Here is a 16840-nt window from a genome sequence, read left to right as displayed (position 1 = left end):
CCTACCTACATGAATTAGTGTTCTTTCTTGCAAAGTACAGATCTGAATGAAGGGAAAAAAGGATGACACCATTTCTTGGCAGAAAGAGTGCCAAGACCTAGACTACACCAAAGGCAAACAAAAGAATGGAGGAAATGCAGCTCTGCTGAGGTACGCCTCAATAGTTCTTGTATGTCTTTTAGTACACTTTAATCACTATGCAGCTGACAAGTTCTACTCATATTGAAGAGACCCTCTTCCCAAATAATTTGCTGTATAAAGCCAAAACTATATTTTACCGTGTTAGCAATATCCTCCTCTTATACCCTTCTTTTTTCAATCCATAGAACTCAAGTACTGCATGCTGGGAAAGAGGATGCCTTCAGCCCTGACTTTTAAAGGAAAACACACAGAGAATTGGCTTTTTCAAAGTGAATAAGGCAGATTAGTGTCACATTTGAGGTCCCATTCAGCATCCGGCCTGGTCTGCAGTCACTCTGAATTGGTCGTTTGTAAATAGTACTTCAAGTCCTTACAAAGGAGGGAAAAAAACATATTTCTGACTTTGCATGATGTCAAGAAAAAAGCAGCTAGATGTCAAACTAGGGGCTAGATCCTCACATTAGGCAGGCAGAGAGAGTTCTGACTGCTTGCACCAGCATAAAACAAACAAAATGATTTCCAATACCCTTCATCCTGCAAAGTGAAAATGGTGCATTTTCCTTTCAAATAAAATAAAACTACTGGGGAATAACACAGTATAGATCTCCCTCTCTCTTCTTCTCTTTGCCCCCTTTCTCCTGGTGTGCTAAACATTTATTTGCATTGACCATCATTCAGTACACCTGTGTAAAACTGGATTACAAAGTGGAGGACCTTCAAGCCTTAAAGTAGCTTCAGTTAAACTAGCTTTTTGCATTTTCTTTGTCTTCAAGACATGAAATAAATGCCCTCATTCATATCATCCCATCTTTGATGCTGACTGATAAGCCCATGACAAGACTTACAGGTTGTGCAGCTGCTTCATGGTCTGTAATACCCCTGCTCTACATCTCAGTTGAGAAGTCATCATCCTCTCTTCCACAACGTCCCTTTCCTAAGTTGCACAGAAGTGAATAGCAGCACTGCTATTTGGAAAGCTCGGGAGTTTTTAACAACTTAACAACTTAATTGTTAACAACTTTAGCCAATGGGGTTACCAGCTGATAGTGAAAACACTTAAGTCTAAGAGAAATCCAGAAGATAATCTTCCCAAAAAATGGATAAAACTACAGTTTGCCACAGATGAGACAGAAGAATTCCACTTTACCTTGAAAAGTTTCTGCTCACCCTTCAGGACTGAAGTCCACTAGGTGTACAGTTAACACGAAGGTAATGTCTTTTGGACAAGGAGTCAGACAACATCTTGAGTGGACCCCATGTTCCTGGAGAAAGAAAGCTCAGATTTTGCCTAGAGCATACATCTTGCTTATTTCTCAGCTATCACTGGGGTACTGCACAAGCACTGAAGGGAATGTGATTCAGTTCCCTCTGTGACTGAGGAATTAGTCACCCCCTCTACATTTGAGGATCACCTCCATAAATGAGACTACTTTATCCATCTCTAAAAAGGACAGTGAGAGGCCTGATATAACAAAGACTGAGCAGCACCCAGCTAATGTGATGACGGAGCCTATAAAAGCATCTAGGAAATAAAAAGAATTCGGATGACTTTCCTTTCCTCTTACCCATGCAACACCAGTGGTAAAAGATGGTGCAAATCAGTGAGCAGTAGCTATGAAGCTACTTTGTACCAGCACCAGTAATAAGGATAATCTCTCTTTTCACATTCCTTTACTATTGACCTTCATGCAACTGATCTAAAACAGCTATAGGCAGGAAAGCAAAGGAGGATTAAGGTGGGACTTACTATCACTGCCATTTCAAATTGTACTTCGTTATTGCATAGGAAAGGCTTTTAGTGAGAGAAAAGGCTACTTAATGCAGTTTAGTATTTACAGCTGAAATGGGTAGTGACTCAGTACTGCATTATTTCAGTCAGTAACAAGGTGTCACAGGTAAACCCGTATTGGAAAACTTTTTAACTAATTGTCTCATGCTACTATTATTTTCAATTAACAGACTTGGGGAGAATGTTCCCAGAGTGAAATACAGCAACAGGAGCAATTCAGCTTTCTTTTCAGGAATAATATTTTAACAGCTGTATTTTGAAGGGTGCTGATGAAATTCAGCCATCTCTTAGGAGTAGACAGCAGGCACCCAGCACATTCATGCATGGTAATATAGCAGCTGACTTCATCCCAACACTGGGTGGAAGTGCTCTGTTCTGCAAAAGAAGTCATGAGGATCATTCATGTACATAAAGAGTGAGCAGCAGCTTCTCTTCCAGAAGAACCCCCAATAATCAGCCCTTCTTGTGCTCAGTGTTATCTGTCCAGTGTTGGAAGTCTAGACCATATAAAGCATGGATTTAAATCTGTCACTCACAAACACTGAGGGGCCAGCAGCAGTCTTGCTAGTGTGTTCTTTCTCCTTTCTATGCTTTTGTGTTCTCTTGGCTTTAATACAGTTATCTCAGCAGGGAAGTGTATGAGCCTCCGAGGTAAGGCATGCAGAAAGGTTACTGCGGCTTAAAAAGTGACTGACTGCATGTCAGCTAAGCCTGCAACAATGCAAGACAAAATACACTGGCTCAATAAAAAAGACTTAAGTTCTTAGTACATATGCACAGAATGACTAAAATAATGGAGCTCTGATCTTAGTTACAGCTCCAAAGTGCTTCCTGAATATCAATGCCCAAGGAAAAATTAACTTACTGCCTCAGCTAGTTAACTGAACTAAATGAGGAGAGAGAGCAAACAGATGTGAGCCCTGATTACTTTTCCACAGACTTTGCTACAGATATCCGAAGAGAAGCCTGAGCTGTGCCTTCATGTGGTACCGCTACCCTCAATGTGCTGACCAACAGCATTTGTTGCCTTCTTTAAGGTCAAGGTATTAACATTTATATATGGCTGAGAAATGTCACAGGGAGAGAACAGCCATTGCATTGTTGTAAGGTGTCAGTGTGTACAACCAACCACTTCTCTCACTAGCAAACCACTGCAAAATTGTTCAGAACTATGACTGACCAGCAAAGGACAAGAACACCAGGCACTCTTCATGAATTGTTTTCCATTCTTCCAGCTTTCTTTTCCTCACCCCAGTTCTTCCCCCTGCCTCCTTCCTCTGCCATGACAAGTCAGATGTCAAGAACCTTCTCTAAGCAGTGAACCCATTAGGAATGCTTCCTGTTGAATGCGTGGTCTCACAAGGTTAGCCAATGGAAGAGTGAAATCACTGAACACACAAGCGGTAATTTAAAGGAGCTGCAGACTGACAGGCACTGAAAGAAGAGGAAAGAAAAGAATGCCTGTCATGTTTTGAGAAGACAACTGTGCATCCCCTTTTCATTACTTGTTATTACAGTGATCACAACTTTCTAATGAGTATCAGTTTCTGTCACAAAACTGCAGCACATAATCTCATGCAATTTGGCACAATTCACAACGCAGCGGCCTCTCTGAGAAGAACGACTTTTCTGAGGAGTCAATTATGGGAAAAAAATAAAACCACCCAAGTAATCAGAACAGTGGGTAATTTAACACTTCATTTTCTATATAAACATATGTTCTTGATAAGCCATTTACTGGTTGCAGGAATCCTAAAAGCAGAATATAAAAGTAAACAACAATCTGCTATGTGATACAGTATGGATGGTAAGTGACAAAATACCATATTCAGAAAGAAAAACAACTGTCAAAGGCAGCTGGCAATTCATGCCTTCTCTTCAAAATGCTCCTAGCCAATTGCTGTGCAGCATCCATGGTTTGCTTCCCAGTACAACAGCACTTCAGGCATTTCACAATTAGTGCAGAGAACCACACAGTTAGCTATATACTATTTGACAGATGCATTAAGCCTTACAGCTCTGTTTGTGAAAGGGGTATTAATATTTACAGGTTTTCTACAGAATTTGCTCATAAAAACTGCAGAACCTACCATAAACAGACCAAGAATCACACTTTATATCTTCATGAAGCCATTTTTCATTACTCAATAACTAGCTGACCTCAGGTAAGCCTCATAGAAAACCTAATGCATGACATTAAGGGCAGAAGGTGAAGTCACTTCTGTATTGTATACAGCCCTCAGAAGTAATGAGGCAAAACAAACAAAAACCCCAATAATAGGCAATGCACATGACACAGTTAAAACTCATCCCTTGAGTGAATCTGGCCACCTCAGCCTCCACTGACCTATGGTATATCCACAAGTCCTTCTTTTTTGCATACAAACTCATCACAGCCCAGCAATGGTGAAACTCCACCAAACTTCACCTTCTGACATCCTGAAGATTCTGTTGGTGTTGCCTATCCTCAACACTACACAGCAGTGTCAAAGCCACAACTTTCATTCCATGGATGTTAGACAAAGAGAAAAATACACACATCAGCATGCTGGCCTTGAAGGTAAAATACAGCATGGGAATCAAGCCCTCCAGACAAGTTACATCTGTGAAATGGGTATCGATTCCTAGAAGAGCAATAGTCTCTGGAATCACATTAGTGCACAGGTCTCATGATGAGGGAAAGAATAAGGAGGGAAAAGAAATGGTCCATGCCAGAGAATTAAACTCTCAGACTGACCTCACCTTTGGTCTAACAATATTCTCCACTGAACAGCAGCTGCTTTACTGCAGACATCTGTGATGAACACAGCTAATTTTCCTAAGGGTTAAATCTTTTTTCTCTTATAACCCTCTTTTTTTTTCTCTCTTGTAAACTGCTGGCATGAATTATTGCTCCAGTCTGCCAGGCAGCCACTGCCTCATTAGCTCTGCTAATCAAACTGTGCCTCAAGAAGATATTTCAAGTTGTTAACTAGGCAAAAGAGCAGCTAACAGACATGGATGCAAGCCTGAGAAACAATACTAATTTCTAATAGTCCTGGATGAAATCTGGTCCTTCTTGGTCACAAAGACCCACAGGCACAATAGAAATGGCAGGTCCAAGCTTGTTGTCAGCCGTGTTCTAGTAGTGACCTCACTGCTGCTTCTAAGCACTATGCATCTCTACTGGCAGCCAAGAGGGCTGGATGAAAACACTACCTTATCTTCTTGCTCAATTAAAGCTGAAGGACTAAGCAGGCTACCAGGATGTATCAAAGGGACAGAAGACTGGACAAGAGTCCCCTGACACGCTGACATACAAGCACTCCTTTGCAGAGGGATGGTAGCCCACCAGCGCTGGAGTCTTCAGGAGAGAGCAAGGGCTCCCCATTGTGACCCCTGTGAGGGTCAGATCCTTTGGGGTACATCTCAACAAAGCAGCAAAACTTGCATTATGACACAGGTCACTTTTCCTGCTACATTTCAAGGAAATGTTCCACAATCTCAGGACACCTATAGACAGATGCTTAGTCCTGTCAGTCTACAAGAGGAACGTGCTCTCAAGCTGAAGATCTAGACATAATGTGAAGGAGCTGGGATATTTGGCTACCTGTTTCAATAGGAGAAAGAAGGCATCTATTGGGCCAGTTATGAGAACACATTTTATGTGAGAATCACATAAAACCAGAGAATCAGAGGCAGGAGCAATTGGAGGTTATTATAGGTAAGTTTTTAAAACCTGTTTTTCACAAAGACTGAGCATAGCCTTCTTTTGTGGAAGTGAACAGAAAGATTCTGATCAGTCAGTGGACACTGGCTCAGAAAATTGTAGTCATTAACACAGAGCTCCTGAGGGAAAGACATGCTCTGCAGATAATGCATGCTTGTACCACCAAGGGCTTTTTCACATTGATGCCCAGCACTGTGAATTTCATCCCAAGACATGAGCAGCTTCAATTCAAGGATGTATTTCCTTGCATGTCACTATTCTCATTCCCAAACAATATTAACTAAATAGCACTGGACTACATGGCAAAAGGGTAGCTTGCCTGCTAATACTGCCATGTCATTTCATCTTTCAGACCTAACATATGCTGTAGCTGCATGGCTTGACTGAAATAAGGGTTTTGAAATATCAAATCACACCTAGCAAAAGATGTGCATTTTAATTCACAGAGAATAAATAACCAGTATTGGACAAGACAGGTTGGCTCCTGAATGATACAGCAGGGTGCACTTAGTAGGAAAGCAATGACGTTACCTTTTAATTAAAATTGCAAGAGATTATAATGTTCTTGAAAGGTGCCAGAATGACAGCACTACTAAATGAAGTTCTCACTTTCTCCTTAAGAAAAAAATGCCTCATTAGGATACGGGTTTGTAAACCCCATATTTTACAGAATCTAAAAGGGAAAAAAGAAACATAAAAAATGTTCAAATAATCTCAAAAAATCATTCAAGGTGAATACACTGATTAAAAAAAAAGAAGTTGGATGCAACATTTTCAAGTCAATTCATTTTTAGGATTCAACCTAGGTAAGAAGCCTCTCCAAACATATAGATCTTCTCTTCTTCCAGGATTCTATCTCACAAATGTTTCTAGACAGCTTTCCCCAATCCATCTTCATCAAGTAAGGTCACACCTGAAAACTACATGCACACTAATTTAATTCCGATTACAGTAACTGACAGTGGCATTAAAATCAAGCTTTTTAAAGGGAGTAAGGCGTAACACATACAGTAATGTAAGGATCTTTTCAGTATCTTTTCAGAACCAAAATAGAGGAACTCACAACATGACTGACTACCTCAGCCATCAAGGGGGCTCAAAATTTAAGCAGAGGATGGAAAAGGACATCTTGAGGTAAAAGGTTAATTAAGTCTTCATGCAACTTCCACTAAGCCTGAAAATACATCCCATTTTGCAAATTTGCTTCAACACTTGTCATATAGACTTCTTTACTTAGCAAGTGGCTTTACTGAAATAAGTGGGTCTATTTAAAAAATAAATATTTAACAGAGAAGATTGCTGGCTGTAAATTTGGCTGTTTCAGTTTGGAGGTGCACAACTCCAAGCAGGCTTTCCAAAGCCAAGACCCATCTCATTCTTACACCCATCATTAAATATATTTGTACTCACTCCCAGAATCCTGACTACAGTTTTCACAGCGTGGAGCAGTGGCCAAAACCAGTAGAGAGCCAAGCTCACCAGTTCTCTACAACTTCACATTATAGGAATCAGGTGGTGGAAGCTTTTGTTGCTACAGACCTGGAACAGATCAATGTCAACAATGGAAAGGCAGTATACCCTATCTGTCCCCACATCTGTTTAGCACTGAGTTTCCCATAGAAATCAGTATTTTAGAACAGAATTAAAATGCAAGACCTAAAATAAACAGATCCTACCCAAAATTCTGAACTTCTACAGAGCTGCCACCTTGGATCTGCTACAGCTACAGAATAGGAATTACATGACTTTTCCATTTGGTCAGACCTATCAAGTCATTTGTCCTACAACCTGAAAATCAATTGCATTTCTGAAGAGGTGTAATTATTGTGAAAACATTGCTTTTAAATATCCATTTAATATTAATTTATGTAAATTTACAATAAGACAGTGATAAAAATTACAACATACAGTGCCCAAGCTGGTATTCAGTAGCACTTTCCTACATTAAAGTTACAGGATCAGGCCAAAAGTGCTTGATAAAATTTAAGCACATTTGTTTATATCATTAAACCATCAGTCCCTAGCACCATGCCTGGCTTTCAATGCTTGTCAAAAATGGGATTTAGACCCATTTACACCTCAAAGACTGAAATATGTGTTTTTACTGAATTAAAGCTACTGCTTAGACAGTTGTGGTCACTGATTAGATGCATTAAAAGATTACAAAACCCCCAACCCAACTTTTATAATCTCCACAACTAATAATTTACTTTCACACGTTATTAGTATACAAACAAAATCACAGTAGATACAATCTTGCCTTTTTCTGCATGGTGAGGTTTTTTTGTTGGTTTGGTTTTATTTTTAATAACATCAACGTAATGAGCTTTGCAACTAGGAGAAGCTAACTTCATGTAAGAAACAAGCTGTGTAAAACTGCATATCCCTAGAGCAATAATGTGTTGGAGGGGCATGTACCTGCAACACTCTGCTTTCAACAGTATGGTATGAATGTTGCAAGTATTGGGCCTGCCAGAGAGGATGCTGTGTAGCGAGACCCTTGCTGCAGTCTGGAAAGATATGGGAGAACACAATCTGACCTCCTCTAGAGGCAGGAAGAAATCATCCTCACCCCTAAGTGACTGGAGGGAGGGCTCCCACCATCCTGAATGAGGGCAGGGAACAATCCATCTGCGTATTTTATGGAAGTTATGAATAAGAAAACTCTTAGAAAAATCAACAGACCATCCTGATTTTAGAAAATGCCAACACGTTTTCAAAAACCACAAAAAAAGAGGCTGAGTTACTTTCTGTTGTAAGCTTTTTTACTTTACTTGTACTTAATAGCCTAAGAGACCAGTATTGAAAGTTAAAAGGGACAATAAAAAGCCAAGACAGGTAACAGATAAAACAACTAACACGTTCTCAACAACTCCATTTTATAACAAAGAGGTTATCTGTGTAAAAGGGAAAGGCAGAACCTTTGATGTACAATCTTCTAAGTACTGTAAAAGTGAGAACAATGCACACCTACAGTTTTGCCTGATGAACAACACTTACTATCAGAGTGAGGAGGGATCTAGTTAAAATACCTGAGACCAATTTCTCTGTTGGCCTGTTCATTCCCTAGGGGGTCCTGGACAAGGTGGATCCAGACTCCTTGGGAACATCAGTACTTTTGGGGTCAAACTTATTTGAGTAGATGTGACTGCACAAGATGCAAAACATCCCTTTTCTTTCCCTTTCCCCCAAAAAGTACATGAACATCATCAGAACACATGAACATCCAATATACAGGGCTGTTTCAGCAACTCTAATACAGCCAGGTCTCCCCATCACAGATTCAAGCCCACTCTCAAGTCAGGACTCACTTATCCTTAGCATCATCTACAGTCCAACACATGCAGAGGCACAGAAGTTCCAGCCCACCACCACTCAGACAGAAAACATAAGTGTATTCTACACCTTACTATGGGCTCAAGCACAAGCAGTAAGTCTGAAAAGACTGGACACAGAAGCAGCCATGTACACTACAACACAAGCCAGCAACTCCCTTGAGCTCAGCTCTTTCTAGCTCAATGTGGACACATCACACCTCAGCTATGGCTAAGCAATACCTAGCAAAGCAGAGAGCACACAAGCAGAACAAACGCTCTGTGTGTTTAGAACCTTGTTCAAACCTTCTCATTACCTTGTAGCAAAGACAAAATCAGGATGTGGGTGCAAGACAACCACAGGGCTGGTTTGAAAGGACTACTACCCAATAAAAGTGACTTTGTTTTCTTTTGCTGTAATTCAGTTTATGCCCCCCAAACTCCTGTCCCCACGGTCTGATTCAGCCCTCACCAGCAGGCTTCCATGCAAAACAAAGACAGGAAGAAGTTACAAAGAGTTGACATTTCAGACACAGCAGTTGTCTCCGGAATGTCAGTAACCTGGTGTTTTCTTCCTGAGCTCCCTTTCTAATCTTAATCTGCAACTAAGGTGAATGCTCACTGTGTTTTGTGGGGATTTTCTTAATGCAAAGCACTCCCCTGTTTTGCCTGAGTCATACATTCTTCAGACATGAAATATGTTCTTCAGGCATGAAGTTCTATGAACTGAGTGCTCAAAATTAGTGACTAGGAGTTAAAAACCTGCCTAAACTGCCTTTAAATTATGCATCCTTGTGACATACATATCTTCAAAGCCTAATGCTGCCCATGGGTATGTAAATATGCACCTCCAGAGAAAGAAGGAGGAATGGTAAATTGCTTGGGCATAGCAGTTAAATATTAAGATCATTCCAGTCTCAGATGGAAAGTGAATGCACAAGTTTATGATTTGGCAATCAGAAAAGAAGAGGGAGGCTGAAGACAAGGTATGACGATGCAAAGATGGGCATCCTTTTCTTTCATCATAGCCTTAGAAAGCCTCTCCAGCAAGGGTTACAGCTATTCTCAAAACTTTGATGCCTACTTTTAAGATGAGACAGCACAGCCAATATGTCTATCTCTGGTCCCCTTTAAGATGGCAGATACAACTGACAACAATATGAGTTATGCTCATATTGCAGGGCTTTATAGACATACAGTTAGTTGGCAGGAAAGGGAGGGTAAGGGGAGGGGCGGGGGGAACAACAACGAATTCCAAAAGAACATCAGTGGATTGTTAACACCCTGCCCTGAACTGATTCCAGTGTTTAAAAGATAAACATCCCTGGAGATACCTACAGCCAAGAAAGAAGTTTAAAGAATCTGTATGAAGACCGAAGCTAATCAAAGATACACAAAAATCCCACCTTTGTTCTGTGACTTTTCTACTGGAAGAACGTGAGACGAAAAGAGATGTGTAACAGAAGCTTCCAACAAGGCTCCAGGCAATGGTTTAGTATTACTAACAAAGCTACCGAGTTCCCATTTGCATGGTGGTGACATTTTGTGCATTCCTTCACACTCGTTTATTTCAGAGTAAACTCATGAACATGGAATTGCTCTGGAATTTTGTACAACAGAGTAGGTCTGTTTGCACTTAATGGGTGGTTCTTCCCTTTCCTATATAGCCTGAAAGGAAACCCTTCAACAGATATAAAAGGGAATTAAGGATGAAATATAATTTTATGGGTAATGAATGTGAGTAAAAACATTAAACAAGAGGTCTAATCAGGATTAAAGACTTGAGTAGAGAGAGGACTAAACAGAAGAACCATATCTGCATGTTCCATGTTGCCAGTATACCAAGATTGAATCTGGAACCAAACTGTGTCCAGAGCTATTTCAGAAGAGAGTCTGCAATGCAGTATTTCAGGGACAAAAAAGCAAAACATAATTCCAAGTGTCTGAACTTACAGTCTTTGTCTAGCACTGTAGAGGGACTGCAGCCGGCTACAGCATGCCTTAGTGTGCACAGCATTGCAGGAAAGACTTTAAGGCCTTAAAGGGGCTTTCGGTAAAGTGTACTGGCAGCAATGGAGGAAAGATCAAAAGAACCAAGCATAAGACTTCTCAGAGATGACAGTGACTATCTACACTTCTCCAGAGCGTGTGAACCTCAAAGAATGAAAAGTTATGAAGGACGGCACATTCACATAGGGTATCTGTAGAAGCAACTGAGCAGAATGATGATTAGGAAAATTCAAGGCTGGGAAAAGGCATCCCAGAGAAAATACAAAATAATTGTTGTTTCAAACAAGACAGCTCATCCTTTTTGTTGCTGTGGGCCAGCTGGCAGTGCAATGACACTTACAGCAGCCACATATTAAAACAGAATTTGCCATCTGTCTCCCGGACCTTCAGCCCACATGACTGTCACACCTCCCATCCACACACACAGGAAAACTAAACTGCTAAGTTTCAGCACTTTCCTGGCATGCTCATTCTTCAACCCAGTTTTAAACCATGGTAGAAAAGGCAGTGGGACATACAGTATTGTTCTGGAATTGTCAGACAGGCACTCTGGTCTGGGTTTAAAAAACAATATCCTAAACTGACAAACACATCCAGAGGATGGCCTCATCCGGACTTCTATCTGGTGCTTCTGCACTTGTTGGACCAGAAACATCTTATTCTCCTTTGAAATGAAAGGCTGAGATGAATAATAAACACGTGTGCCATATATGAGCCATCTTAATTGGTGTGGCCATGTAAATGCTATCTGCATTTGGGTGGGATGTTCAGTGCAATGGATGCTGAGGGTTAGATCCAGATTTGAAAGTTCAGTTACAAACAAGCAAAGTAGCAGCAGCACCAACACAGGAACCATAAGTCATGAAGGCTGCAGCTTTGTTCAAAAAGTTTCCTTTTTAGCTGACCATCTTAATGTATCCTGCAGCAACATTCCTGTTGGTGGGTTACTGCGTGAATAAAGAACATTGGATGTTCCATGACTTATGTCCAACCTAAATAATGAATTCCACACTGGAGTCTTTGCTGCTTCTCTTACCTCCATCCTGAAACTTGCTTAACCTTTCAAAGTATGATGATATAGGAACTTGTACAATATCTAGAATGGCAAGGAGCGTCCGGGTCAGCCTCAGAAGCTCACTAAAGCTATAAAAGCCAAAGTATATGAGGTTTCGAGCCAGATGTACCACCTGTAAGAAAAACAAATTAAAAATGAAGGCGATATCAGAAACCTTTGGGGTATTTGGCTGTGCAATACAGTTGCATTTCACACAGCAGCTTTCACAGAGATTCACATCTAGAGTGCGATCAAAATTAGTGCATTAGTGATTTAAACAGGCCTTGGACTAAGACCAGTGACATCAATGTTTTTCAGAGTTAAACAGAACAATTGGCCATTCAAATTAAACAGAGAGCAAAACCAACATGAGATTTAGCAAGGTGTGAAAGGATACAATTGTATCTGGGATAATACATAAGATCAAGTGGAAAGACTCCAGGAAACTGTTTACAAAGGAAGCAGCTGTGAAGATGGAAGTCAGAAGAACAGTAAGATGATAGTTGTAAGTTTGAACAGAGGTGATTTCAGATGACCTGAGGAAGGGATGCCAAAGCTTGGGAGGCAGGTTGCAGGCAAAACTATAAAAGCTGTACGTATTTCCCCTTTATTCAATGTTGTTGAACCTAGAAGATTCAGGCCTATTTAAAGTTTCTGTCAGGAATTGCAAACAACATTTAAAAACAGTAATAGGCCATACAGAGTATTTCCTTCAGTGTCATATCATACACAGAGAACAGGACTTATATATTGAGGAATTCCTGCACGCTTCACTAAATGTTGAGAGAAAGGATATATTGCCATTCACCCACACATGTATCCTTATGCCAGAGAAATGCAGCCATCTCAGGAGAAGGAAGGAAAAATACGGCTGTTTGGCAGCAGACAGTAATGTTATTTTCTGCAGTAATGGTCATCACCAAGAACACTGGAATTAGGAACTGGTGCTTCTTTAGGCCATTTTATACAAACATTATTCTGCAATTAACTTTATTTTGGAAGAACCAATGTCAGCTTATCTGAAATGAGGAAGAATATCATAAGTAGGATGCAGAAGTAGTACCTCAAATGTAAGTTTATTTTTCTCTTTGTCTCCAAAAGGAAAGGGCTGATTTACGACTTCTTTCAAGTACTCTTCTACAAACTCCATAGTTAGTGCAAACTTCCTCTTCATTTCATTCCTTGAAGAGTCTGTGAAAGAATCATATCTACAACACAAGGCACAGAAGGAAGGAAATTAAACACCTCTAATATCAGGATCAGCTGTCATAAAGAAAAAAATAAACCCATCATGATGCTATGAAATTACTGTCAGTTCTCTAGTTCTCTGTAAGTAGAAGGGATAGATGTCAATTGGTTCTTCATAGACACAAAGATACACAAGCCTTCCCTCCAGCAGTGCCAGGAAGGGTTGCAGTGAACAGGAATAACTGAGACAAGAAAATATTACAGTTCTGGCAGATAGCACTCTTAAATCTTGCTGTGGCAATTCAATAAGTCATAAGTCTCAGCTGTCCTCCCTACCCATCATACAGAGTTTGCTATTTCCACAAGACAGCAGATCAGGAAAGCAGTGTGGGACAGTCAGCTTCCTCCTTTGCACCACCAACTAGGACTGATCTTTCATGTATGTCAACAGTCCTTCATCTCATTAACAGAAGCAGTTCTGTCTGCTGCAGCACTATACTTCTTCCTGTTTGTCTCTTCTGCCAGAAATTCCCTGTCGGGGTGTCCAGCCCAGTGGTGCTGCTCCACCAAATTAATTAAGCCAGAGAGGGTTTCCACTAAGTCAGTGGGAAACCTTCTCCCATACTTCAACACATGCTTAAGTACTTCTTTGCTGGGTGGAGGCCAAAGCCTCTGTGAACTGGTTCTGCGGCAATAATGATACCTAACTCTAAATTCTGGCTTTCCAACTGTGGCTTTCAATTGAGCTTGAAGTATAAAACCAAGTTCTAGCCTAACAAACCTGTAATGTTAGGCACAACTGGATTACTTCAAGTTCTGTTGGTCTGAGGAATGGCCATTCCATTTTTCCCTAGCTTGTTCCCCATAAGAACACAGTGCAAAATGAAATGAAATGTTGCCATGTAAAGCTACTCATGGAAGTCTCCAACAGTAACAATAATTAATAGCTCTGTGCTCTGCAACTGAATACCTTTTCACATACGTACACATCAACATTAGATATCTACAACCATTTTTTTCTGTGACTAAACCCCACAAAATGCTTTCGTACTTCAGCTTGAAACATTTTCAACTCACTCATGAATCGTGATCTTAGTAGGAATTTCAGTCCACAATCTGGCATATCTGACAGGTACCACAGATTCCTGCGGATCCCTGTCCACATGCATGTGCAGCATTAGCCGACAAAATGAAGCCCGGAGGTCGTACGGGAGGCTTTCATCAGACATACATCGTAGGATCAAGTCAACCGACAGCTGTGCAGAAATCTGGTTGATGGCGAGATATTGGCGGTCCAGACACATTCTTGCAAAGAGGTTCAGTTGGTACCTTAATAAAAGGTAGTAACATACGGTATTCAAAGATATCAGTTGAAAATGGAACAACATACAACAGATTCTCACTTTAAAAGCCTGGTATCAGCCTTTCTGATATAAGTCCTAAAAAAGTAACAAGGGTCACTTTGCTAAGCAAGGGATCAACTTGCCATTAAAAATGATAATGTTAGGCTCCAGCCCCCATGAAGACTGGGCTCCCTTTGAAACTGAAAGGAAGCATTGTTCAAAGGAAGGCTGAAACATCTGGACTATTTGTTTTCAACCTGCTCCATGATCCCATTTCCCCCCTAATTCACAGGACACTCCTTCCTCAGAGCATGCCTTGCTTCCAGGACAACAATACAGCCCAATAAATAAAAGAGAAGTGAAATGACAGACACACAGATTGCTGTCGTGAGCAAAGAAAACTCAAGATCTGTCTGGAATAGACAGCAGAGATTGTGATTCCTACAGGAAAATCTTGAAACAAAGTTTTAATCCTGCTTTCTGGCATGACTCAACTTCCTTTTTTGATAGTGGGAAATTAACTGGATAAGAACAGCATCAAGTTTACATTTTCTTCCATTTGAATAAGAAGGTTTTCACCTGTAGTAGGTAAGAACTTCTAAATCAGCTTTTGTGCCCTCCTTCGCCTCCTGAGCCAGATGCCTGATAGCTTTGCCATGAGGCTCCTTGTTGCTGTCAATCCAATAAAGCCATACTTCCTCTTCATCAATGTCATCTGAGATGACTGGGCATTCCAAGGGGTTGTCCATTTGTGTTGAAACCAGTCTGTAAATACAAACCATTCACAATGAAGCCACTACCAAACTGCTACAAATTCGTAACAACAGAACAAGTAACAAAAACGTATGTTCTGATTATGGATGCTCACTTGGTCTGAATGAGAATGTCCGCATTCCCTGGGCTCAGCATAAACTTGCAGATGAGTTCCTGAGTTACTGGTATTGCTGTGGTGTTAGATACACACAGGTCTGATAGATAATCCAAGAATCTGCACTCAAAAAAAACCACAGATGCAACAGAAGACAAGACTTAAAATATGACACAGAAACATTGCAGAGGAAATCTCTAACATCCATCACTAATATGCTCATGGGAGCACATATTGCAAAATTCATCAACACACGATCCTTGCTGATTCATACTCTTGTAGCTCACAACAGATAAAGATGAATAATAGCTTTAAGAGCCAGCCTGAATTGTTCTGAATGATCAGTCAGGGAGAGAAAAAAATATCCCAAGTTTGACAATTGTCAGCAAATCAAAAGCCAAAGACTTGTGCCAGAACTTAACAGCAGCCTGAGGCTGTCTTAAATTTGGCTGGAAAGAGCCCTCTACTGAAGGCTGTCTTCCTTGTAGAGAATAAGAAGCAAAAGTACACATTCTCACTCACCTTCCCCATCAGGTAACATTTACCTCCCTAACACAAGGGAATGTGACTTGTCCTGGATATAGATAGCCATGTGCCTTCTCACGAACTTCATTGCATTGGAGGAGTTCATACCTCCACAGTTTAATTATACCTTTTAAACTCCCTGAAGTGATACAGCCAACAATGAGTGAAGACCTGAAGACAGGTCCTCTGTATTCAAAGAGGCCATTCCAAGTAAAGCAGAAATAACAAATCTCTTCATGGAAATCAGTCTCCTACAAATTTGTCTCTCAAATTTAGGTCCTCTAATATTTAACAGGGTTCAGGCTGAGGCTTTCCTCGCAGTTGGGACATTCATTAGGTATCTGCTTCTGCCCCACTTTCATGGATTCCTCTGTGTCTATTAACAGTAGTCCATATTACAGCCTTTGCCTCTCTGGAATACAAAAAAGACCTGTTCCCCCTATGTAGCTTCTTTTCATGACATTTGTAGGCACTGAGTATCTCTGAGCCTTCCACTCCTCTAGCAAAGGAAGGTAAAACTGGGCAAGGGGTTCAAGAGCTGGTGGGGGAGCAGATATGAGCAGGCACACAGAGATCATATACTACACTTCCTTAGAAATCCAGGTAAAAAAAATGACTATCTACTATCAGCCATTCAAAGATCCAATAGTTTGAACCTCTATAAGTGATCATCCTACCAGAGAGAATCAGAAAATCATTTCTGCATTAGCACAGACTATAGTCCCCTCTGAAGTCTGGGAACTGCAAGGGATGAGCACCAACAGCATTTTTAAGGTACACTTAGGAACAATTTTATCCATCACTGAAATGAAGCTTTATGACAACAGGTAATTAACAGTGCACAGCAACATTGCATCACAAACATAACATTAAGTAAATGGCACATAATTACATAGAAT

At 40.6% G+C, this 16840-nt stretch overlaps 1 protein-coding gene across 1 annotated transcript in view; it reads right to left on the bottom strand.

Moving 5' to 3' along the window:
• ITPR2 (inositol 1,4,5-trisphosphate receptor type 2) overlaps nt 1–16840 on the bottom strand; it is a 252357-nt gene that overhangs the window by 155156 nt on the left and 80361 nt on the right. Inside the window, exons 17-21 of the mRNA XM_034062808.1 lie at nt 15417–15536; nt 15128–15313; nt 14283–14534; nt 13081–13225; nt 12000–12150 (exon numbers count right to left, since the gene is read on the bottom strand). Coding sequence (XP_033918699.1) covers nt 12000–12150; nt 13081–13225; nt 14283–14534; nt 15128–15313; nt 15417–15536 — 854 coding nt within the window. The remainder of the gene's footprint in view (nt 1–11999; nt 12151–13080; nt 13226–14282; nt 14535–15127; nt 15314–15416; nt 15537–16840) is intronic.

Source organism: Melopsittacus undulatus, chromosome 5 (assembly GCF_012275295.1).
Source record: "Melopsittacus undulatus isolate bMelUnd1 chromosome 5, bMelUnd1.mat.Z, whole genome shotgun sequence".
In the NCBI taxonomy this organism is placed as follows: Eukaryota; Metazoa; Chordata; class Aves; order Psittaciformes; family Psittaculidae; genus Melopsittacus; species Melopsittacus undulatus.
Note: the sequence above shows the minus strand (reverse complement) of the source record. Positions and strands in the feature narration are given on the sequence as shown.